At 38.8% G+C, this 25,848-nt stretch overlaps 1 protein-coding gene across 3 annotated transcripts in view; it reads left to right on the plus strand.

The window, feature by feature from the left end:
- The window catches only part of dnmt3bb.1 (DNA (cytosine-5-)-methyltransferase 3 beta, duplicate b.1), a 35,500-nt gene extending 11,089 nt beyond the window's left edge, over positions 1-24,411 (plus strand). The window contains exons 3-22 of one of the 3 annotated variants that reach the window (XM_044115084.1): positions 7,358-7,511; positions 9,209-9,294; positions 9,385-9,522; positions 10,606-10,755; positions 13,140-13,298; positions 13,389-13,496; positions 15,679-15,820; positions 15,892-16,014; positions 16,909-16,953; positions 17,041-17,120; positions 17,202-17,314; positions 18,268-18,451; positions 18,620-18,704; positions 18,981-19,126; positions 20,100-20,190; positions 20,391-20,539; positions 21,884-21,969; positions 22,026-22,113; positions 22,192-22,310; positions 22,892-24,411. In XM_044115084.1, coding sequence (XP_043971019.1) covers positions 7,358-7,511; positions 9,209-9,294; positions 9,385-9,522; positions 10,606-10,755; positions 13,140-13,298; positions 13,389-13,496; positions 15,679-15,820; positions 15,892-16,014; positions 16,909-16,953; positions 17,041-17,120; positions 17,202-17,314; positions 18,268-18,451; positions 18,620-18,704; positions 18,981-19,126; positions 20,100-20,190; positions 20,391-20,539; positions 21,884-21,969; positions 22,026-22,113; positions 22,192-22,310; positions 22,892-23,033 — 2,388 coding nt within the window. In that variant the 3' untranslated portion in view covers positions 23,034-24,411. The remainder of the gene's footprint in view (positions 1-7,357; positions 7,512-9,208; positions 9,295-9,384; positions 9,523-10,605; positions 10,756-13,139; positions 13,299-13,388; positions 13,497-15,678; positions 15,821-15,891; positions 16,015-16,908; positions 16,954-17,040; positions 17,121-17,201; positions 17,315-18,267; positions 18,452-18,619; positions 18,705-18,980; positions 19,127-20,099; positions 20,191-20,390; positions 20,540-21,883; positions 21,970-22,025; positions 22,114-22,191; positions 22,311-22,891) is intronic. The other 2 variants (XM_044115249.1, XM_044115164.1) reach the window with 2 other exon arrangements.
- Positions 24,412-25,848: the final 1,437 nt, after the last annotated feature.

A 25,848-nucleotide genomic window follows, 5' to 3' on the forward strand; every position in this document is an offset into this window, starting at 1 on the left:
GACTAATTTAATTCAGAAACACTCAGGGACCGGTTTGGTGTGTCACCCACACAAATTATTTAGCATTTAGACACATTTGGATGGGTCACTGTGACGCTAAAAAGAAAGAAATGCTTCACTTTCAGCCAACGGTAGCTTTTTCATCAGTGGTTATGCTTGAGAATATAAGGAAGCAGACGTTAAACTCCAGTGATGTGTTTGTCTAACAGTAATTACATGTGTGACCCTTTTAAGTAACCATTACAAGTCATGTTCCAGCGTTCTGGCTTCATTTTCCTGAAGCTTACGTTTCCTCATGACTCAACAGCTTGATTTATGACCGGCCAGAGGCGGCTCTAGGACCAGCTTCCCAGCTATATGACTGTTTCCTGAAAATGTAAATGTTAGCCAAAGATAGACATTTCTCCTTTAGTTCCATTGTTACCAGGAGTCAGCTTGAGTTTACCGGTTTCGCCTTCAGCCCCATTTCAGTCTCTGGAAACCCACAGATTATCACAGCAGTTTTACTGAAAATGTGCTGGACATTCTTCAGGGAATAGGTTGGATTTCTTTAAACCTTGTTGTGCTTCTCATTTTGTTTGAGATACAGAAGTAAAGCAAACATGCCATATAAACATTTAATGATGAAGTTTTGCATATAGATTTAGATTTAGGCCTGCAGATTCTGTACTATTAAGAACTAAAGTTGCAACATTTGTTTAATTTTTTGAGTCAAAGTCTTTGTGCAACCTGTTTCCCTCCTCGCCTGTGGGGGCGCTGCACTTAAACCACTGAAGGAAACATCAAAACCCCTGAAAAGCCATATTCTTCTTCGCAAAATCTAAACAAAATGGAGCAGAATCAAATTTTAGCAGTTGTAGGATTTCTCTATTGTCTTTGATAAAAGATGACAAGTCTTTTCTCCTGCTAATGCTAAAGTTGCGCGTTTGCTTTGGTTCTATTTACCCAGAATGCCCTGCGCTGTTGTCCACTTGTAGTCCTGCTTTTGGAGTGGCCTCAGGACCACTTCACGTTCACATAAACATTTTAATCAAATCGGATCAAAAGACCATGAGCCATAATTCAGCGCTTTAGCATTAGCTTTGGCTAAATACCTTGTGTGTACAAAGTTTTAGTGTTAGTGGAACTGCTGTTTATAATTTTATCTGTTGGGCTAGCGCATTTAGCGTGCTAGTTAGCAGTGACCTTTCCTCCAAATGGTTAAACATAGCATGTTGGCATTAATGCCTTGTTTGCATCGTGCTTTAGTGTTAGCATTTATAATTAGCTCTGTTGGGTTAGTGCAGCTAACTTCTCAGTTAGCGGTGTTCCCTACTCAAAATGATTAAACGTAGCACTTAAGAACAAGTTTCTACTAAATGCCATGTTGGTGTAGAGCGTTAGCATTAGCAGAAGCAATTATGATTAGACCTTCAAGGCTTGCATAGCTTACTTTTTTGGCTAGTGGTGGCCACAACTGAAAATGGTTCAGTTTACTGCTTTAGCATTAGCTTCAACTAAATATGCTGTTTACCCGTTACAGTAATTACTTTTAAATAAAGTGTATAATTCTGGCAGCTTTAGTTAGGAAGAGCTTTTCCACCTGCTTTCCTCTGCTAACTCGTTTTACCTGTGATTTGACTGGCCACCTGTGCAGAGATTTGCCCTACTAAATGTTCCGCGTGTTAAATTAGCGTTGTTTTGAAGTTGACAGTTGGAGGTGAAGACAGACAGAAACACCCTGGGGAAATATCAGAACATACTGAGTCACAGCGAAGGTGAAAACCTGAAAGTCTTTCCAGGTTTGTGTCTGCGGCTTGCCCCCGTTGCACTGTAAATGTCATGTTTTGGTGGTGGAAGCGGTGAGATAACGCAGCAGAGCCAAGATGAGATGAATAAGATGATTTAATGGAAATCAAAATCCAAAAGACCAGGCAGGGCTGATGCTCACAACTGGTGACAACAGGCAGACTAGACAAACACGACAAGGACCCAACGAGGAACAAAGAACACAGGTGGCACTAAATACACAGAGGGTAATCAAGGAGACAAGAAACACCTGGGAAGAATCAAGGGGAGACCGGACAACACAGAGACACAGAAACTCAAAATAAACAGAACAGGAACAGATTCTGACAGTAAACCTGCTCATCTGTTAGCGCTGGGAATGTTTTCCTCACCTGGCGGGACCTCCCCACAGGCGCCGCTCTAATGATTTACGCCTTTCAGCCAAAGTTGAAAAACTTTAATGGCTTGGTGGGTGGTGGAAAAAAATTTGCACATTCTGAGGAATATGTAGTGAAGTGTTAGAAATAAGTGGAAAAGTAGCAAAAGGTGAGTCTCTCTACCTCGGCTGCAGAAGTTTAAAGATCTTAATTTTTTTGTTGGTCCAAGGCAATGAAGAAGTTCAAAATAGATTTCTTCTCGTTTTGCTTATTTTTGTCACAATTACATGTTTCCAATCATCAAACAAGTTTTAAAATCGGACAAATTGAATGAAGAAACAGCTGATAACTGGTTTGGTCACAGCTGAGTGCTAACTGAGCTGTGATATCAGTCAGATCTGTTAATATCAGTAATCATTGATTAGATTTGTTTGTTTTAATATCTGAAATACAGCCAAACTGGTGGAGTGACCTTTCCTGTTTTATCCTGTTTTCTCTCCACATTGTTTTTTATTTTTATTTTTAAGCAGTTATGAAGCAAAACTTAAACTGCTGCTGTGGAAGTTGCCCAGCAGGTTGTTGCTAGGCAACCACAGAGCGAGAGAGTGAGTTGATTTCACCAACCTAGCTTAGCTGCAAAGCTGTTTTCCAAACATTGTTTTTTTAAATTACGGTAGTTCATTAATCTCGAATTGTTCGTTGTTTTATCTTAGCAATAATTTAAACCAAGTAATTATTTCAAAACATGCCAGGAAACATTTCCGTTGTTGTTTTTAAGTCAGATAGGAACGATTCGAGAGCTAGTTCTAAAAGTTCATGGAAGTGTGACGTCACATGAGAACCATGTTGATGCAAGCCGAATTCAAGGTCTGCATCCTTGGAAGGAACCGGAAAAAACGACGACCGGAAGAGAAAAGCTGTGAATTCGGACAGGTCTGACCTTCACCATCTGTCCCTGCCCCCACCTCAGCGTAACTCACGTTGCCTAGCAACCGTGAAGCAGAGAGCGGCGAAGAAAAAAACAACGGAGCGGAAGTTTGTTTTTTTTTGTCACGTATTACTCCTGATTTCTGTATTTTTATCCACCTTTTGCAGTAAAGACTGTTCATAGTAAAACAGAAATCTGTTAGTCTGATTCTAAAATGTTCAGACATGTTTTACACATTTCTACCAGGAATAATTATAAGCAAATTCTTCATTTTCAAATATAATACTCTCCAAATGTGGGATAAGCCATTACAGTTGAATAAAACTAGTAAGTTTGAACTCATCAAACCGTTTTGCTCAGGAATAAATTAAATACTTTAGTAAACCAAACATTTCACCACTAGATATCACCTGTCTGAATACTGTTGGTGTTTAACTTCCCCTCATTGGGGAACGCCAGCGGGAGTTTTTCTAACGTTGCGTTCTCCGGTAGGCCGAACCCGAGCCGCCCGGCCAGCTGGCAGCTGGCGAGGGGAGCTGGCTGTTAACGCAGCGAGAGCAGACATGTCCGAAAATGTCAGAGCAGGTTATGATTTGGTGAACCGAGCAGATAATTGAAACTTACACTTTAATTCTCCACTAAAAACGTTGTACAAAATCATGTTCTGTCATTCAAAGTGTAATATAATAATAATAATCTGCCACTCTTCACCACTACTGCCTGAAGCCCAGTTGGGACCTGCAATGAATTATGGGATATGGAGGGCCGTGACGGATACACCGGACTTGTCCTTCGAACCTGGGGAGAAGGAGGACGTATTTGGTGGAGTCTTCGATTTCGGACAGTCCTTGTTGCCACATTATGACGTAATCAAAGGATGCAGACCCTGAATTCGGACACATCTGTAGTTTGTTCCTGTTGGCTCATGACCTCTGACCTTCACTGAGTCAGTGAGGCTTGCAGAGAATTATCCGTTGTTCTGAACGGTCCTGGATGAGTAATGGTGAGTAAACCTTTCTGTGGGACCGTTCCCTGACTGATTGATGTTCTGTTTTTCAGATTGAGGCACAATGTGTTCTCTTTGAGATCTGGAGATTTGCTTCATGCTGCCAGACAGGTTTTAAGTGATCTCTTTGGTCTGGCAGCAGTAAGGAATGGGTGTGGGTTGTGGAAATTATTCATAACAATGTTCCTAATCACTACTTATCTATTATTTAACAGCTTTTTCAGCTTTTTCATAGAAAATGTAAGAGAAAAATAAATTTTTTGCTGTGTATTGGGACCCGGCTTTGCACTTAGTTTTTCCCAGGTTACCTGACACCTGAAGTAAACTTTGGGTGACCTGCTTTGGTAACTTCATGTCCTGCAAGTCTCTGCAGCATTTTGAGTTTCTCTGTATATTTTTACTGAGAATCCCCGTATATCTGAGCGGCACAGGCTGCGGTCCGATGCTAACGTGGCTGCAGGTATCTCTGCAGAAGCATCCATGATGCTTTATTACCATTATTACAAGGTTAAGATTGCTGTCTTACTATTATCATTAGTTTTATTCATTGTTATTTAACACAGATTATAAAGAATTTGTATGGTGTACATTGGTAATCATATTGATACTATATGTGTGGTTGTTATAAACAATTTTAATTGTTGCTATTATTATTATTATTATATTTTTATTATTATTTATTCTGACAAGAACATCAAGCAGAATACCACCATGATATCAGAAGAAGTAGAGAGGAGGAGCTCTCTGTCTCAAAGTCACACGCTTAAAACAATGATGGTGGTTTCTAAAATGTTTACAGCCAGGCATAGAAAAAAGGACATTTTGTGTAATTATAATGAAATAAAAATACGACTTGATGTTAAGCTTATACACTGTTAGGATAAGCTGGAGCTAACACCATTAGCATTAGCAGGAGCTAACAGCATTAGCAGGAGCTAACAGCATTAGCAGGAGCTAACACCATTAGCAGGAGCTAACAGCATTAGCAGGAGCTAACAGAATTAGCAGGAGCTAACAGCATTAGCAGGAGCTATTCGCTCTCCTTTCCAGTTAGCATATCCAAGCAGTAGCAGCACAAACAACAGACTATTTTATCCGACTCTCCTCTTCCTCATCTTCGTTCGCCCTTGTCATGGAAATGAAGAGGCATTACCTTCTAATTTAATGTTCAAATTGAAAGTACTAAATGTTACTCAATACGCAGTAATGCATTACAGTGTAGACAACATGGTGACAATATCTTAATTTACACTGATAAAAACTAAACTACCGGGGTTTTTTTTTAAATAAATGTTTCCCAAATAAATTTATTTTTAGAGCTAATTATGGATCCTTTTAAATATGATAGGTCAGACCGAGAAATGTCCACCAGCTTTGCTCCCAAAACCACTTCTTTATAAAAGTGCAGATCAATTTAATTTGATTTGTAGTTTCTGCTTGCTACTTTCGTTAAATCCTGTGGAAGATGTTCCTAATGTTTTCCCATTTGCATTTTAAAAGCCATGATAAGTTAGCTTTTTCTATAGCATACCAGAAGAACTAATTGGGGTTATGTAGGTTCAGGTTTTATGGACTCAACAGAAACACGTAATCCCTCCTTTAAAAGAAGAGAGGCGATGATGAATAGAGCACTGAGGGTTTTGGTGAGTACCTTCACAACTATTTCCCAGTGATCCTCTCTATAAACAGGCACAATTTAAATAAACAGCTCGCTCCCTCAGGCAGCTGCCATGTAACTTCAGCTTTTACTGTTTGCTTTGAGTCAGGCAGACTCAGAGACTCCACCTTTTAGCTGTTATCATTTTATCTAAATGTCTCAATGTCAGGAGCAACAAAAGCAAGATCACAAGAAACTCACAAAAAAAACTGGATCTGGTGTCTGTTTGCGACAGTTTTTAAGGATCACAGACTGAATTTCATTCTATGTGGCTAAAAACTTAAAATACTTGTCAAAACTGAGCTTGATTATTCTGTGCTTTTGGTGAAAATCTGAGATTTTGTGACATTTCTGCTCCATTTTTCTATCAAAGTTTGGCATCCATCTTGAAGAGACATCTTTCATATTTCTACACTGCAAAACCTCAAAATATCACCAAGTACTTTTAGTGTTTCCAGTGCAAATAACTTATTATATTTGTTCTAAGTCAATAACTGATAAAAAAAATACTTGTTCCATTGGCAAATTATAACTTGGAAAAAAATCTATTTTATAAGTGAAACAATCCATTTTTTTAAACTTATATTAAAGAAGTATTGACAGAAAATAAGCTCCTGTATCTTGCTGATTAATTACTTCTATATTTAGTTTTGTCTTATTTCAGGGCTGCTACGATATTTACACTAGAAACTACAGTAACTAAAACTACTTGATAAGACTTTTTGTGTTTTTATAGCATTCAAGCTGTGCAAGTTTAGCAGCTAATTTTTTATTTTTCTTAGCAAAGCAACTCAATCTCAGTCAGACTGGATCAGAATGGACCTTTTTCATGTCATTTATCATTATATAGTGAAGAATTTCTTACAATAAGGGTTTGGATTTAATGTGACAATCATGATGATGCTAAAACCCTCAAAGCTAACAGCATTGTTGTTATTTTTACAATTTTCTTCACTGTTTCATGAGAGCATCAATAAATACTAATGAATTTAAAAATATGATGAAATGCATTTACTGTGTAACCAAAACAAAAGGGTGTGTTTTTCACACAAAGATCAGAACATTCAGTTTGTTAAAGTTTTATGTTTTCAGGCTGGATGTTTATTTTGTGTTTATTAATAAGTGGTTGTTGATTAGCTGATTAGATTAGCTGTCGCTGCTCTTGATTTAAACACCTGCTCTACTGATGATCTGCCGGAGAGTTGCTGTTTTTTTTTAAACAAACTGAAACACAGAATTCCACAGCATATCTACATGTTACAGTTTTCATAGTCAAGCTAGCGTAGCTGACCGACCTTCATCTCCCTTGTTATTACCAGACTATGATTTGTTAAAAACACTCTTAGCTTAATGTTCTCAGTGCAGATATGGTTTTTATTCCAGAAATATATTTTTATTATAACAAAATGTATTCAATAAACATTTTTAAAGGTGGTTTATTTCCAACAGCTGCATTTGATGAATTTTTATCATCATCTGAGGGAGCTTTATTACATTGTTGATTTAAAAATCATGTTGAGAGTCTGCCCAGCCACGCTCCCTAGCGCCCTCTGAGGTGTGGTGGGTTCACTGCGATGTTCATCTCGTAAATACCTGATCTGATCAGAGCATTTCGTCCTCAGGCAGCAGTAAATGGAGATACGCCCCTTATTGCCGAGGGCCTATCAGAGAACGACAGCGGCGTTGAGTTGACCAATGACAACAGCCCGCTGACAGCAGCGGAGCCGCCCTCGCCCTTCTGCCCCAAACAGAGCGGGGGCGCCGCTTCGCCGCAAGGTACGTACCCAGCACATCCACAGTTTTAACACTCTCAAAACTCTCAATAAACAGTTATAAACTGAACCAACAGAGGCGATGTGTTGCTATTTCTTGGTTTTGGGGTCATTATTGTGTTAAAAATTAACGAATTATGACCAAAACATGACATTGTGCAACTTCACTGTCATGCCAACGTCAATGGAGGTTTAAAAATCACACCAAGTGTTTAAAATGTGGACATCTGGAGCCACTTTGGGTTTTATAGCAATGCAGTAAAAGCAGAAAGTAATGAAATAAAACACAAGAGGTATTAAACTGAGGATTAAGGAAGCCAGACGATTCTGCTCTGCAGAGGAGAAGTCAGACTTAAATATGTTTCGACATGCAGTTACTGTAAAAATTAAGAATTGCATCCACCCATTGTGAGCATTAATCTGAGGCTTTTATGCTGCATTTCTATCATTATTTCTCCAAAGTGACATAATTATAATACAAATAACTTTTGTTGTGGATTTTCTGGTCAAAATTAGGCGTACAAATTTAAATATAAACATAAAACCCCAATGCTAACACGTTGCAGGGAAACCAGTTATTTTTTTTAAGTGATCCACAGTCTCATGGACGATTTTTATTATTGGAACATATTATTTAAATCGCTTGACCAAACGCGAAGTGCTCAGGAGGCAGCAGGTCGAACCCGACATGAACTGGAACTCTAGTTTCATTTTCTGCAGAACTGCTAAAATGAGTTTAGCTAATATGCTAATACGCTAATAATTCCTTAATATTGAAGAAAATGCTAGTTCTACTGGCAGATTATTTCACTTATAGCATAAAAAATATCTTTTGTAATGAGTAAAATAGTGGAAGTAGTATTTTTTAATCAATATTTAGGAATTATTCACTTAAAATGAGCTCCTACTATCTCGCTGAAACAGTTAGATTTGTCTTATCACAAGTGTATTAACATATTTGCACTAAAAACTGAATAGAAATATGTGGTTAGTTTTTGTGTTTTTGCAGTGTAGAGGTTTATGCATTAATATCTTTAAGGTCTTTATGGTCTATGTAATTTTTTTTACATCTTTTTCTATATTTAAATAATAGATTTAGGTTTAATTGTTTAAGTCCAGCTCTTGTTTATGTTGCAGCTCTAACTGAATCACAGTCTTCAAATAAATTTCATAATCAATTTTGCTGGATGATAAATGATCCCAGAAGTGATAAACGATAATATTGTTGTTTTGAGACCATTATCAACTAATACAACTGTAAATGCAAAGTAATAATGCAAGAACTATAAACTTTAAAATCTAATTAACATTTAACCCTGGCACATTTTAAATATCCAAAATAAATAAAATTAATTTTGAAGTCTCTGTAAACAAAATTATCCTTCATAAAAAGGTTTAGTTGAGTCCAGACTGGAGACTTTTATCATCCAGTTTTTGGTAGAAAAAGAAAAATCATGCAAATGTAAATTGCTGAGTTTCTTTTAATTTATTATGTGATTAATAATAATAATCACATAATAATATTATTTCTTATTGAGACATTCCTAGTCTTCAGTATGGAAAATGTTCATTAGAGCAGTTTAGGTCCAAGATGAAGGGAAGAGTCTTGAAGGTATTCGGTTTTGTTGCACCCTCTGTTTGACCTTCTGCTGCTATCTCCGTCTCCCCCGTCTCCCTTTCTGCTCCCACATTCTTCGCCAGATGGTAACCAGCGTACGAGAGGAAGCAGGAAGAGGAGCAGGAAGAGGCCTGAGGAGGAGGAACCAGACTGGGACTCCTACAGCCACGTAACGCTACAAGCACATGGAGGCCTCACTTTGTTTGTGCCAACCGATGGAAGAAGCTTCATTTGATTGTTTGTTTGTCTGTTTTTCCAGAAGAAGCCGTCAGGAACGTCTCAGTTGGGCTTGAGGCAGAGGCCGAGACCAAGAACCATCTACCAGGCCGGCCTGGCGGCGAACCCGCAGACCAAACACCGCAGGCAGAACCGCAAACAGGAGCAAAGCACAGTCATGGTAAACGCCAGGAAGGATCCTGCATTAGCATCGCGATCGGCACATCGCTATCGGCACATCGCTATCGACACATCGCTATCGGCACATCTTATCGGCCCGATGTGCAAGATTGGATTAAAAACTGCAAAAACATAAAATATACCAAGTATTTTTGGCCCAGTTTTCCAGTACAAATATCTTGGTACACTTGAAATAAGACAAAACTAACTTACAAGTAACTTTTTAGCAAGATACAGGAGCTAGTTTATATTAGCAATTCCTTAATATTGATGAAAATATTCTTTCACCTAACATTTTCCTATAAGTGAAATAGTAATAGTATTATTATAATTAGTGAAATAATTTTCTGGAAGGATCATTCTTATAACCAAAATGTTATTTCAATTAAAACATAAAACATGGCAACATTTCTTGTTAGTAATAAAAATCTGCTGATACTGTTTTAAAAAAAATCCATGTTCAAGAATCACTGACTAAAAACAAGATTCTGCTTCCTATTTAAAAGTTACTGGTTGGTTAGTTTTGTATTTTTTCAAGCCTAAAAAGGAAATTTTACTGGAAACTAGAACCAAAATACTTGGTAAGATTGTGTGTTTTTGCAGGTTACGCTGAACTGTTGAAGTTTTTTATTTTAACATTATTATAGATGTGAAGTTTGTCAAAACTTATTTATTCTTCAAATTCATTTTGTTTAGTCAAAAAGTTACTTTCTCCAGACATTTATTATTAGTGTATTAAGTTCTGCTCGGTTGGTGGTTACCGTAGCAACCAGTCCCTGATAGCTCCTCCCCCTTTTCCTGTTGGGGGTCAACAGGGGGTCAGAAGCTTCTGGACTGATTTTAGCTACCAACTTTGAATTTCTCCTTTTGATTAGTATAAATACAGGGAAGCTGAAATAGTAACAACAGTATTACTATTTCACTTATAATGGATATATAAGGGAATGTATATATATATATATATATATATATATATATATATATATATATATATATATATATATATTTTATGTACATATTTAAATAAAAGGCTGTAGACTTATGGTAGTTTTTTATCTAATCTTTTGTGTTTTTCCATGTCCAGTACGCTGCTGGTCCTCGCAGAGCCGCCAGCGTCGTTGCCAGGGAGACGCCGGAGGCGCCATGTTTGGAGCTGATGGAGCAAGACTCCAAAGACTCGGCCCAGAGCAGCAGCACCACCACCTCCAGCTCCGAAGTCCAGCCAGAGTACAACGTGAGTCAAACGGTTTTCCTTTTCCTCGGTTCAGGCCGCATTCTGGGTTCATCACATTTCATCCGCAGCCCACTGGAACCTCTTTAGACGTTAGAACAGTTCCTCTCCTTCAGGAGGTTTACAAAAACACTCAGTTTGTTGTTTACCTTTCCTGCAAACTATTGCAACCCCATTCTGCTTTCAGTTTTATTCAATACACTACAAAATCTTACCAAGTAATTTTGGTCTAGTGTCTACTGCAAATATCTTGGTTCATTTGAAATAAGACAAAACTAACTTACAAGTAACTTTTCAGCAAGAAATAGGAGCTTGTTTTACATAAATAATTCCTTAATATTGATGAAGAAATAGATAAATGTTTCCATGTTATAAGTGGAATAATCTGACATTGGAAGATATTAAAACAAAATATTTTTCTACATATTTGTTGAAACTGTGTCATAGCAGTTAAAAAAACTGAGCCAATCAGAGCCAGGAGGCGGGTCTTAGCGCTGTCAATCATAATCTGGATAAACTGTTTTTCTGTAGTGGTGAGTTGTTTCTCCTTTCGAACATTTAGTAGCGAGTACATGAGGTTGACTGACAGCGCTAAGCCCCGCCACTGGCTCTTTGTGGTTTTTGGTAATTTCTTCAGTGGCTCAATGAGACGTTGGAGGATGTTGATCTTTTCAGATCATCTGTCTTATAACATGATGTCAGTTTTAACAAACATGTAATAAAACATTTTATAAAAGTTTCTGCAGCTTCAACAGATGAAATGATGAAGTCTAAGAAAGTCCCAGTTAGATTTTTCTTAGGAATTGTTTCCTCCTGCAACGTTTAGCATTAGCATAATTACACATAAAAACATGAGCTCCTGATGGATCCGGGCAGGCCGCCATGTTCCCTGGATGCTCTCTGCGGTTGTTTGCACACAAAGTTTTGGCTGAACTCAGCAAAACATCTGCTTGTTAAGTCAGACTGCGACACCCTGCCAGATCGTTTTCTTTGGAAACACTTTAATGACCTCAGTAATTAAAAAAATGCAATAAAAACACATTAGTATGCTTTTTTTCCCCACTTCCTGTTGGGGACTATATTCAAAAGTACAACATTTCAAGCAGAATTTGAAGAAACTGAAGCCCAAAATGCAAAATTAAATCCGTTTTTGCTGAATCTGCTTCGTCATAGTCGTAGTGCTGAGTCACTGTTTGCTTTCCGTTTTGCCTTTTAACAGACAGGAGTTAAAGAGTCAAACCAGCAGTTTATTTGGAAAACTAAAACTTTTCATCCCAAGACTCTTGAATGGTATTAGGACGGAAGCCGTTCACACGGAAATCTGATTGCGGTCGCATTTAATTAGTAGCTGAACAACCACGCAAAGAAAAAAGAAAAAAATCTAATTACAGCAAAAAAAAGTATCAAGAGCGTCAAGACCTTCTGTCTGAACGGAAATAAGACTCAAAAACCAACAGGCATGGACCAAAACAGAATAATGAACTAAAATATAAATATAAATGGAATTAACATGTATGGCAACACCTTTCGACCAACAATGAGCACAGAGAAATTTACTGTACGAAGCATGAACGCAAGTAAAACCAAAATCCAAAAGGAAATATATTTAATTTTGATATATAACAGCAATATCAATATTTAATACTTATTTTAAATACTCAATATATTCGTCTGAAACTTTCCGCTGACCTGAAGGACTTTTCTTGTAATTTCAGAAAACCTGCAGTTTTCTTATTTGAAAAATAATTGTGGTTTTGCATTATTTTTACTTCTATTGTTTGTTTGGTTTTTTTTTGGGGGGGGGGGTTCCCACCAGGGGGTCTTTTTGTGGGCTCTAGTGTCCCTTATATGACAGTAGGCTGACAGGAAAAGGGGGAAGGAGAGGGGGGAAGACATGCGGCAAACGACGACCGGGTCCGGGAATCGAACCCACGACGGCCGTGTCGAGGACTCAAGGCCTCCAGATGTGGGTTGCGCTGTCCCCTACGCCACCACAGCACGCCACGAGGAGTTTGTTTTTTTATTTACAACTGCAATGGAAACACTTTTTTCGCATCACATGAGTCACATGATCAACAACCGGACGAAGCCACTGGCGAAAACAACAAAGAAGACGACAACAGGAAGTAGCTGGAGGATCATGACGTGGCATGTTTTTTAATGATTTATCATGTGACTGTAATTGCGTTCCTTTGTTTTAATGGAAACGCCTGAAATGCGAAATGTTTTTTTTTTTACATTAGCGAATATTAACAAAGTTTGGCAGACATTTGTAATGGAAACAGAGTCACAGTTCAGAGACACAGTGAGCATCCATGAAGCTAACCGTGTCTCGACACGGTTAGCTTCATGGATGCTCACTGTGTCTCTTCCTGTTCTGTCTGCAGGATAATAAAGGTTTTGGAGTCGGCGAGCTGGTCTGGGGGAAGATCAAGGGATTCTCCTGGTGGCCGGGGATCGTGGTGACGTGGCGCGCCATGGGCAAGCGGCAGGCCAGCCACGGCATGAGGTGGCTGCAGTGGTTCGGAGACGGAAAGTTCTCTGAGGTGAAAACGGCCAGCCGTCTTGAACGGAAAAGCAGGAAAAGGTGTGTTTATCTTGGGTTTTGAACCTCACTCTGTGATTTCTGTGTCCAGGTTTCAGCGGACAAGCTGGACTCTCTCATGAACTTCCCCAAGTTCTTCAGCCAGGCTTCGTACACCAAGCTGGCCTCCTACCGAAAGGCCATCTTTCAGGCAGTCGAGGTACTTCTTCAAGTTTAACGCAGCTGATTGCCAGAGTAGTTTGACCCAACACTAATGAGTTAGCATCATTATTTAGAGGAAACATCATTAATTAGAGCTAACAAAATTAGCAGCAGCTAATGCTATTAGTTAGCTCTAAGCTTTAGCGTTAGCAAGAGCTAGAATTATTGTTTAGAGCTAACATCATTGATTGAAGTTAACACTGTAAGTTAGAGCTAGGACCTTTAGCAGGAGCTAACGCAAAATCAAAATAAATTGAAAGATAATGAATGAATGTTTTAAAGTGGCATCTTTAAGTCTTTGTAACACGTCGCTCTAATATATTTATGAAAATGTTTAGAACCTGATGATAACCATAAATCTCTCCTCTTCCTCCGTTTATTCCTCTGCATTTTCATTTCTGGTTCAACGTTACATGGAGCAAAACTTACTGTTCTGCCTGGACGTTGAAAAGTTAGTTGATTAGTTGATAAATCCAATAAATCCCTGCAGCCGTATTTCAGACGGATGTTTCATCAGATTCAGTTCCTGAGAAGTGGAGATGCCGGCTGTAAACTAACAGAGCTGCTCTGAGCGTTGCAAACAGAAGGTGGTAAACCGTCTGTTTACTCTGAGACAACCTCCATACAGAATCAGGTCTCCACCAGGTCTAGAAACTATTTGCACATTATTATTTACTAAATAACTGCATTCATACCGGATGGATTTGTTTTGATCCTGAACATCCAGATGCAGTTTTCCATTAAAATGTTCCGTCTGGTTCTTTTTGCCTGGAGAACCGGAAATTTCAGTTCCTTCAACAGTGACTTCAGTTGAAGAAAATACGTGAAACATTAATATTTTCTCCCTGTTTAAAGTTTTGGAGCAAAGTTTAGTTAGCCAGTCAGAGCTGGAGCTTCAGGTCAAACTCAGCTGGTTTAGCATTTATGCTAGCTGGTGACGTTTCTGTTTACATTCAGTAAATCTATAAAGTGTGAAGCAGATAAGGAAACAGTTGTGTCTGGTGTGTGTGTGTGTGTGTGTGTGTGTCTGTGTCTGGTGTGTGTGTGTGTGTTATCTAACAGAGGACGCAGCTTTTTGTTACACATTGATAAAAACAGCTCAGCAGAGAGACTTCCTGGCTCTTTTTGCTGATCCATAAAGTTAAAATGTGGTTTAAAATTCACTCAAATTCCATTTTTCTGTTACAGACATGAAAAAACGGTTTAGAGGGAAAACAAATATTGTGTTTTTAAATGTTTAAACTTTTATTTCACGCCCAAAAACATCAACTAACTTTCTATCAGAAATGTTACATTTACTTGAGTAACTTCTTTGTAAATCTTTACTTTTAGGAGTTTTTCTACTCTTGAGTCAAATTTTTCTCTACTTATTGAAAGAGAAACAAACATGTTTTACCCAAACATTCACCAGACACAGACCTGCAGTTTCTGTTAAAGTTTCATCGATTTTTTTATTGAAAGAAAATGATTTGGAAAAAAATTATTTTGCCTGATTTTGTCATTTTTTATTATTATTCATCCTTAAAATACCCAAATTTCCACATAACTTTACATTTGGGTCGGCTCATGACAACATTTTTAAATATTAAATGATTGATACTTTGATCAGTTACTCAGAACTTTAGTAAACCTTTTTACTCTTACTTGAGTAAATATATGTTGAAGTAGTGCTACTTTTACTTTAGTATAATTTATTTTTACTCTAATCATCAGTGAGGATTTTGTTGAGAAGTGTTTATAATTTTAATTAACAAAAAACATCAATACAATTAATTATCAAAAGGTTTCTATTTCAGCTGTTAACAAAACCTTTTAACTCGTCTGTTTTTGATAATCTAAACCAGTGGTTCCCAATTCCTGCCTGCATGTTTTAGATGTGCCTCTATACCAGAACAGCTGATTCAAATGATTGCATGACATCTTCTGCAGCCACCAAGTCCTGCAGGAGCCTGTTAATCACCCAAAGATTCAATTCAGGTGTGTGGCAGAAGGGAAACACCTAAAATATGCAGGCAGGGGCCCTGAGGACTGAAATTGGGAACCACTGCTCTAAACTATCTGGATTGTTCTGGTGTCATTATTTTTCCTCGGTGGGTCTGGACGCCTCGCAGTGTGTGGTCAGACTTGCTCAGTCAAACAGGTGAATTTGAGGTTTTGTGACGTTTCTGTCGCTGTCTCAGATGGCCAGCGTCAGGGCAGAGAAAACGTTTCCCCCCTGCGAGACGGACAATCCCGAGGACCAGATCAAACCCATGCTGGACTGGGCCAACGGCGGCTTCCAGCCCAAAGGAGAGGAAGGACTCAAACCGACACGCAGCGCCAGTGAGCTAAACAAAACCTGAGTTCAGCCGCGTACAGGAGCAGAGTGTGAGCGTCTGTCTGTGTGTCTGCAGGCAGTAACCCTCTGGACCACCAGATCCTCAACGTTTCTCTGCCAGAGTATTTCCCCAGCGCTAAGCGGCCCAAAGTCATCCCCTGCAAGGCCAAGGCTGCGCCCGAGGAGCCCTGTAGCAGAGGTAGGATTAAATCTTCTATGGCGCACTACTAGTGCCAAAATTAAAAATATTACTTCCTTGTTGCAGGAGGCTATGTAGATTCTGCAGCTAGCTGCTAAGCTAATTAATGGTGGGAAGAAATTGGTAACTCAGTTAGTTTTGCACAGGATGACCACTGGTTTGCCTACTGTCATTAGCAGGCTAACAGCTAGCCTATACAAGGCTAACGACTTGCATAAATGGGGTCCCTCACTGGATTGCCTACTTCCTCAATTATACATTGGCAGAGATTGGCTAGCGTTAGCTTGGCTACATTAGCATTAGACTTCAATAGGCCAGCATAAGCCTTGTCTAGGCTAACAACTAGCATGTCTAGGCTGGCCACTGGATTGTCCACTTCTTCTGATTTCCATTAATAGAGAATGGCTACCATTAGCTTTGAAAGTCTAGTGTGAACCTTGGATAGGCTAGCAGCTAGTATGCTTTTTCTGGATTGCCTACTTCTTCCTCTGTTTCCTTAACAATGCTAGGCTACCGTTAGCCTGTAAAGGCAGAAGTAGATTTGAAGTAGGCAATCCAGTGAGTGATGAGTTTAGCCATGCTATTTGTTAGCCTTACCAAGGGTAATGCTAACCTATCCAGGCTACAGAGGAAGAAGACAATTCAGTGGGAGACCAGCCCAGGTACGCTAGTCATTAGCTTGTTCTAGGTTAGCGTAAGTGAGTCCTTTCCTTCCCATTTTCCAGCAGCTGGCTCTCTGTTACCATGCCAACCTGTAATTAATCAGATCAATAGTTAGCTTCAGAATGGATACAGGAAGTAGCCACCGCTACAAATGCAATAATCTTAATTTTGTCACTCATACCATACAAAATACTGTCACTAATGTTGTCTCAACGGTTTACTTTCTGCCAGAACAAATGGTGAATGAAGTACAGAACAAGAACCGAAGTATAGAAGGTACAGTCTGGGTATTTAACGCCGCTGCAGTCATAATCTCCTAGCTCTGTTTTGATTTGACTCGCCTGTGTTTCTCCGATTCGTCAGAGTTTTGTCTCTCATGTGGAAAGATGAGAGCAGCAACCTTCCACCCGCTGTTTGAAGGAGGCTTGTGCCAAACGTGTAAGGTGAGGTCCGCTCCAGATCGGATCTTTGAGCCAGAGGATGACAGCAGTGATAAAACGCTGTGTGTGTCTGTGTGTGTGTAGGATGTGTATCTAGAGATCTCCTACATGTATGATGACGATGGCTACCAGTCCTACTGCACTGTCTGCTGCGGAGGCCGAGAAGTTCTGCTCTGCGGAAACGCCAACTGCTGCAGGTCCGTTCCAGAAAAATGTTCAGGAATTCAGCTGCAAGTAAAGACAGGAAAAACTCAAAAAATTATTCAAAGACACAAAAAACATGGAGTCATTTCATTCTGCCGTCTTACCCATCAGGGCCTATAAAATGGTCAGATCCTTTCCAGGTTATAAAATTATTTAAAGCCGAGTTTGAAGCTGCAGTTTGTAACTTTATTTTTTAAAAATTCTTACATATTTATTAAAAATGGCACCAGAATGTGAGACAGAATCTGTGAACAAAATCGGTCTATTTCATCCCTGAGCTACTGAAGAAAAGAACCGCTCCTGACCAAAAACAATCAGAGCCAGGAGGAGGGGCTTAGCGCTGTTGATCAGCTTCATGACTGTGCTGCCAAATGTGCTAATGTCAGAGAAACAACTTACCGTTACAGGAAACTGTTTATTTACCATCATTGGTGGCTAAGCTAACTAGCCTTAAAGTCTGACACGAGTTACAATCTTTTCAGGGAGTTGGATGTTTATATTCATGCTCTTATTTTGAAGTGGGTGAAGATTATTTACCTGCAGTTCCATTTTTTTCTCCTCGCGTTCCCAGCAGGTGATGTGACATTCATTGACGATGGTTCTATATTCAGGATCTATAGTTTAACAGATATTCTACAACTGTAGCCCTGCTGTGGTCAATTAGGCAAAATTAGCAACAGAGTTAGCAAAACTCAGCAACTATAGCAGCAACTTTTTAACCCTGTTAACATTTATCTACTGTGTTGTAGCATGTTGTGTTATTGACAAATGGTTGGAGTTAGAACTTTAGCATTAGCTTCCTCTAAATGCTGTCGGTACAGCTTGTTAGCTTTAGCAGAACTATTGTTTAGCGCTCCACTAGCTAAATGTTTTCAGCTCTTTCTACCGCAGTCATACAAAGTCAGATGAGCTGTAATGCTAGCGCCTCGTTGTGTCGTCCCACCAGGTGTTTCTGCGTGGACTGTCTGGACATCCTGGTGGACCCGGGGGCGTCCAACAACGCCCGGCACCAGGACCCCTGGCGCTGCTACATGTGCCAGCCGCTGCTGCAGTATGGCGTCCTGAAACGGCGCCACGACTGGAGCTTGAAGCTGCAGGAGTTCTTCGCCAATGATAACGAACAGGAGTTTGTGAGTCTAACCGCTTGGTTTAGCCTCCAGATGGGCGACGCCATCTTTGATTTGGTCAGAATGTTACATCTACCTTCAAAGTTTGAAAGAAGGCAAAGTTCTGAAACGTGAAGTTATCCAACCGCCCAACTAAACTGACCTTCAGTGTTTTCTCTTCTTCTTCTGCAGGAGAAACCAAAGATTTACCCAGCAGTCCCTGCTGAGCAGCGAAGACCAATCAGAGTCCTCTCCCTGTTTGACGGCATTGCTACTGGTGAGGAACCGCAAAGCCTCTTTTTACGCCAACATTTGCACTTCCAGGAACTTTTTGCAGTTATTCCTGTAAAAAAAATCTCTCCCTGTTGGGGGAAACTGAGGAACTCGCGTCATGAAAAACCTTTTTTCTGATTTGATGATGAATACTTTATTAATCCCGAAGGGGAAATTCAAGGTCCCAGCAGCTCAAGACATTACTCACAACATACACTACAATTCACACAATATGCCATAATTAGATTTTTTGATGTTTTGTTTGTGTTTCCGGCTCCAGGCTACCTGGTTCTGAGGGACCTGGGCTTTAAAGTGGACCAGTACGTGGCGTCGGAGGTGTGTGAGGACTCGATCTCAGTGGGTGTGGTCAGACATGAAGGAAAGATCCAATACGTCCATGATGTCAGGAACATCACCAGGAGAAACGTAAGAGAGTCGGGTTCAGAGTTGGGTTGGACTGGAGCGGCCATATTTAATGATTCCTTAGACAGATCTGCTTCTTTTCTTTCTCCAAGACACAATCAGAAACGTTTGAGCTGAGCTTGAAGGAAACATCCTGACCAGCTGGAACAATTAATTGTGATTAATCGATTGCTGAAATAATCATTAACCACTTTAGATATTGATTAATTGTTTATTGGAGTGTATGGACTCAGAATTATGCCTAGACATCGAGTTAAGTGGCTGTTTATGGCCACCACACCACCAGGGGGCCCCCAAGAGCATCATTTAACTTTATTGTGCAGTAATATTTTCACATTTTGCTCATTTTCCACATACTACACCTTATATTTTGATGGTCCTCTATAAGGACTTGCTAGATGCTAACATCTAGCAAGCTCTACATGTTAATATTTAATAGCTAATATTTAGCTTTAATATATAATATTTAGCTAGTATAGCTAAAATATTTTATCTAGCTCTGGATCCCTCAGAGCTAGATATTTTGCTTGCTAATTTAATATTTAGTTTTAAACAGTGACAATTAGAAATGAGTGAATAATGTGGTAAAAATATCACTGTTCAGTTTGTGAAAGTTTTATAAAGTAGCATTTTGATATAAGCCTCATAAAATAGTTTTTCCAAACCATGTATATGGTTGTTTTTACTGTATTTCTTGGTTGTATGTATGAAGTTGTATAAATGCATCTTGTGTCGTTTGTTTTATGGTACTATGGATGGAAATGAGCATTTAGCTTACTCCAGTATTACAACAAAAATATTTATTGATTAATATACAGTGTCCCATTTAAATTAAATCAATCAATTAAAACTGTGACAAATTAACCACAATTTTTGTCTCGTAATAGGCTTAAAACCCGGAGTTAATTTGACTTTTTACCGTTAACAAACGGCTGTAATGCCCGCAGTCTAACACCAGGTGGTGCTGTTGTCTCAGATTCAGGAATGGGGGCCGTTTGACTTGGTGATCGCAGGAAGTCCCTGTAACGACCTGTCCATCGTGAATCCGGCCAGAAAAGGCCTGTTTGGTTGGTACATTTGTTGATTCCTGTTTGTAACATTTTTGTTAAAAGTATCTTTTTCTAGTACTTTTAACAAAATCTCTATAATGAAACACATTTATCATCAATTACACACAGCGTAATTTCTGTGTTTTTAATGCTTCTTCTTAATCCCGAAAACACGTAGAGTTGTAACTAGACCCTGATGTGAGTCTGGTTTGCTTCAGGAGGAACAGGAAGGCTGTTTTTTGAGTTCTACCGCCTGCTGAGCGAGGCCAAGCCCAAAGAAGGAGAAGACCGTCCGTTCTTCTGGCTGTTTGAGAACGTGGTGGCCATGGGCGTCAACGACAAGAGGGACATCTCCCGCTTCCTGGAGGTCAGCCGAACGCGTCCACTCACACTTTGGACCACAACACTTTAAAATCAGGAGTTAAAGTCTTGGGAAAACTTTTATTTGAATTAAGTGGTGGTTCTGTAATTTATTGCAATTATTCAAGAACTACATATAAAGTTGAAAAAATAAGCGACATTTTTTATGAAAAATAGTTTTTGTTGCTAAATTGTTAAATATAAATATCAACATTTTTAATCTGTTTTTTAGTACCACGAAGTATTAAAGAAATACTAAGAAAAATTTTATCATAAAATCAGAAATTAGAATTATTGAGGGCTGCACAGTTGGTAGAGCTGTTGCCTTGCAGCAAGAAGGTCCTGGGTTCGATTCCCGGCCCGGGGTCTTTCTGCATGGAGTTTGCATGTTCTCCCTGTGCATGGTGGGTTCTCTCTGGGTTCTCCAGCTTCCTCCCACAGTCCAAAAACACGACTGTCAGGTTAATTGGTTTCTCTAAAATTCTCCCTAGGTGTGAGTGTGTTTGTCTTGTATGTCTTTGTGTTGCCCTGCGACAGACTGGCGACCTGTCCAGGGTGACCCCGCCTCTCGCCCGGAACGCAGCTGGAGAGGAACCAGCAACCCTCCCGACCCCATTTAGGGAAGAAGGGTGTAAAGAAAATGGATGGATGGATGGAATTATTGATCCATTTATTTTTTTCTTTTCTTTAAAAGCATCTTTGTGTGTCAAAAGACTATAAAAATTTGTATTAGAAAATAAATAATTCATAAAAATCCGTCAATATTAACCCACCTCACCTGATATGGGGTTAGCAACCTTTTCCATTCAGACACTTTTGCCTCTGATGCTACAAAATAAAACTCACCTGGTGATGCAAAATAAGATTTTCTTAATACACACAAAATGTTTTATTATGAGAGCTAACAAATTAATAAAACTTATTAAATTTTCAGAATTTAGAACAAATTAAATTTATTACAAAAGGGAAAAATAGAATGAGGTGGATATTTTCTGTAAATATGGAAAAAAACTGATAAACAGTTAGCATAGCTTGAAGCTAGCTACATTTAAAATTATGTTGTGGATTTTAAGAACAGATTTTACATAATTTACAGAAAACCTTCTAAAATGACCATTTATTGTTGCATTCATAATGAAAACATTTTATTTTGGGTTTTGTTAGACCTCTGAGCTCGGTAGTGTTGGCTAACGTAGCTAGCATTAGCTAACTTCCTGGTTGTAATTTTCCAGGTTAAACTTGGCTGAATGAGTTTTCAAGTCAGGATTTGTAAATTTCTGATGCCACTTTCCTTCTCTTCATGTGGCAGACATATCCCAGCTGACCTCTGACCTCTGTGTGTGTTTCGCAGTGCAACCCTGTGATGATCGACGCCATTGAGGTCTCCGCCGCCCACCGCGCGCGCTACTTCTGGGGGAACCTGCCGGGGATGAACAGGTACGCAGGGAAACGGCTCCTGCTGCTTCTCAGACTTACCTTTACGTTGATTGTAGTGAAACTGCGTGTTTCAGGCCGCTCTGCGCCTCTGGGATGGACAAGCTGGCGCTGCAGGAGTGTCTGGACCACGGACGGGTCGCAAAGGTCAGACATGAACACGTTAATCAGGATTTTACCTGCTGGATTTTCTGCTGCGAGTTTGACAGTTGTGTTGTCTGTCAGTTCGGGAAGGTGCGAACCATCACCACTCGCTCCAACTCCATCAAACAGGGGAAGGACCAGCACTTCCCGGTGCTGATGAACGGGAAGGAGGACGTGTTGTGGTGCACGGAGCTGGAGCGGTAAGCAGGACTGCCGTACGGCAGGCCGTCTTAGCATAAAATCACTTCCAACACAGTCACATTCCTCATAACTAGAAATAGATGCAGTAGACGAAAAGTTCTCCCTGAAATTATAGCATCAAATGATAACATTGTCATTTTGAGAACATTTCCAGCTCCTTTAGTGGTATTAATGTCACAATAATGCAAAAAGAGATTCTCAAAGATTAATAAAACATTACATTCTAATGAGCATTTAACACTGGAGCTGGAAATCATTTTAAATATCCAAAATAAATAAACAAAACAACAAATAAAATGAACTATGTCGTTTCTGCAAACAAAATTATCTTTAAAAAAGGGTTGGTTGAGATCAAAACGTTTTATCGGCCAGTTTTTGGTAGAAACAGAAAAACAACAAACCATACAAAGAAAAATTACTGATATTGTTGTGATTAATTGATTTATTGCTTATTGTGACCGGCCTACTTATGGTCTAATCATAAACCAGTTTTAGTCGTCTGATTTTATGGAACTGATTTTATGCTAAAACAGCCTGCCATATGGACTCTTAATGCTTTTTATAACTGTTGTTTCTTCAGGATCTTTGGATTCCCAGTTCACTACACGGACGTGTCGAACATGGGCCGCGGTGCCAGGCAGCGGCTGCTGGGCCGGTCCTGGAGCGTTCCGGTCATCAGGCATCTGTTCGCGCCGCTCAAGGATTACTTCGCCTGTGAATGAACAGAAACCAGGGACCTGAAGACGTCTCGCTCCGTCAGCCACTTTCACATGGAGAGAGTTACTTTGATTCAAACCAGAGCTGCAGGAAAATCAGAGCGGCTCTTATTGGATGATTAAAAAAAGGAAAAGCTGATTGGATCATCCAGAATCAGAACCGGAGTTAAAAACCGGTCCGTTTTCTGAGCCGCTCAGAAAATAACAAACATTTTAATTGGTAAAAACAAAACCGACACTTAAACAAAACTCCTTTATTTTCCTCATTTTCATTAATTTTGACCTATAAATTGAAGTTTATTTATCAAACCTGAGGAAGCAGAGTCTCTTTGCTGCAAAAACACAAAATCTTAGATTGTGTTGCAAAAATCTTAATACACTTCAAAAAAGACAAAACCAACTTACAAAAACTTTTCAAGAGTTTGTTTCAAATCAGTAATTCCTTAACATTGATGAAACGGTTTTCGCTCAGTTCTCTGATCTAGTATCTTTTCATCAAAATGCATGAATTACTGACTAAAAACCAGATACGAATGTTGGCAAAAAGTTACTTCTAAGTTTGTTTTCTCTTATTTTAAGTAAACTATAATATATTTAGAAAATAAACTAAACAAAAATAACCAAAATGAGGTCAGTAAATTCAAAACAAATCCAAAAAATTTCTGTTTTTGGCATTTTATTTTGTAAAAACATAAAATCTTAGCCAGTATTTTTCATCCAGTTTCTATTGCAAATGTTTTAGTAGATCATAAATAAGAGGAAACTTACTTATAAGCAACTTTTTAGGACTTTATGTCAGATAATCCTTAAATATTGATGAAAAAGTTTTAGTTGTAGCTTAAATACGTTTAGCTCAGACTTCAGAAATATTGACCAAAAACAAGCTCCTAAATGAATCTACGAAAGTTACTTGTAAGTTATTTTTGTCTTTTTTCCAAGTGTACTAAGATATTTGCAATATAAATTAAACTAAAAATACTTTAAGATTTTGTGTTTTTGTAACAGAGTTCCCTCTGAACATAAGAACGATAAATAGGTGGATAAACTTTAATTTATTGCTCAAAACAGATGAAAATGGGGAAATAAATTGGGTGCATTGTCATTTGAATTTCATTCTCGCGTTCAAATCCTCCCTAAAAGTTTCCAAAACGTTCTGCTGCTGTTAAACATTTGGATTTGGAACCAAATCTTAAGGTTCTTTAGAAAGTTTTCAGCGTCTGATCCTGTTGGATTTGCTGGCGTTGATCTGTTAAAGACGGCAAAAAGAAAATGTGAAACAGTTTTAAACCAAAAAGCTTTCTTCGTGTTCTGCTACTGACTGCTGTTGGCTAAACGTTCTGAAACTTGACCGGCCGTTTCGGGGAAATCTGCACATTTCTGAACATTTTGTACTGTATCCAGCAGAAACCTCTGAGCTCTGCATGTTTTCCTGCCAGGTTGTGTTTGAAGTGACCTGAAATGTAAAATCTGTCACCAGATCAGGTGTTGAAATCTACAATCTGCTCATCATGTGCGGTTTCTTTCTACGTACTGTATCCAGATAAAAAGGTTTACAAGACTTTGATTATCAGGAACGATCCTGTTAGAATCGTTCCTCAAGCCTTCATAAGAACACTTTTTTACCTTTTTTATTTTTCATGCTTAGTTTATATTTTTGTGTTTTTTATTAAAACCGCTCATCTTCTGCTTTAAACTAACAAGTATTATTAGTTTGCTTTGCTTTTAGAATATTATCCCATTATCCAGCTTGATGTTTCTGAGCATGTTAGCAGATTTTTAGGAGTTTTAGGTCATGTGTGTGTAAACTGGACCAAATCTGCAGAGTAGTTGTTTTTAGGGCATTGCTGTATTTTTGTTTAACAGTGTATTTTTTTCATATTAATCTCACCTTTTAAAATCATCTCAGATACAGAGATTGAGTTATTTTTATAATGTTTTGCAACAGTTTAGAGAGAAAAACACTTATACTACTTGTAGCTGCTTTTTTAACTTTTTATATAATAAAAAGCAGCATTGCTGCACAAAACACAAACAGGTGTCAGCTCTCATTCTTTCTGTAAGTATTTTTGCTTTTCCACTCACTTTTATTCATTATTCAATCATTTTTACATTTAGTTTATATTCTGTTTCATATCTTCTGATTTTAGTCGGCCATGAGTTCCTAAAGTTGGCAAATTCCGTTTCAACAAGTTGTTTTAACTTATATTTTATAAGAATAATACTTTGTAACTGTCAGTTGTATTACGTTTATGACTTAATACAACTATTAAGTCATAAACTATTTTCCCTAACATACTTTCTTTTTGATGGTCTTGAAGCTGTGGTTCGTCTATGCTTTGCCTACCAAGATGGCGTTTGAGTGGCACAAATCATTTCTGGTTCAGACTTGGGGGAACCATGTGTAACTGAAAAACAGATTAGATCTAAAAATTATAATTGAAAGACCTATTAGATTTCATTTATCTTTTAAATCCTCCGTCCAACTTTCTAAAGCCTCTCTATTGCCCCATGGTGGCCCTCCAGAGGGCCGCGGCCCCCAATTCGAAAGAGTCGTTGTCTCTGGGGAAGGAAAGATCTCTAATAGCAGTCAATCTCGCAACAAATTTGAAGAAGCCTCTGACAGAAGACTATCGTGACCTAACAACAACCATGAACAAAGAGAATTTTCTACAGTAACGTTTAGTTTTTGGAACACACTGCTAATCCACCTCATTTGCTTTTGCTACTTTATATCTCTGTCTGGTTGTACTGGTAGAAAGATGTTGGAGTAGGGGATATGAAGGGATGGTTTGAACTTCACTGCAAAAACACAAACTCTAAC

Source organism: Gambusia affinis, linkage group LG01 (genome assembly GCF_019740435.1).
Source record: "Gambusia affinis linkage group LG01, SWU_Gaff_1.0, whole genome shotgun sequence".
NCBI lineage: Eukaryota > Metazoa > Chordata > Actinopteri > Cyprinodontiformes > Poeciliidae > Gambusia > Gambusia affinis.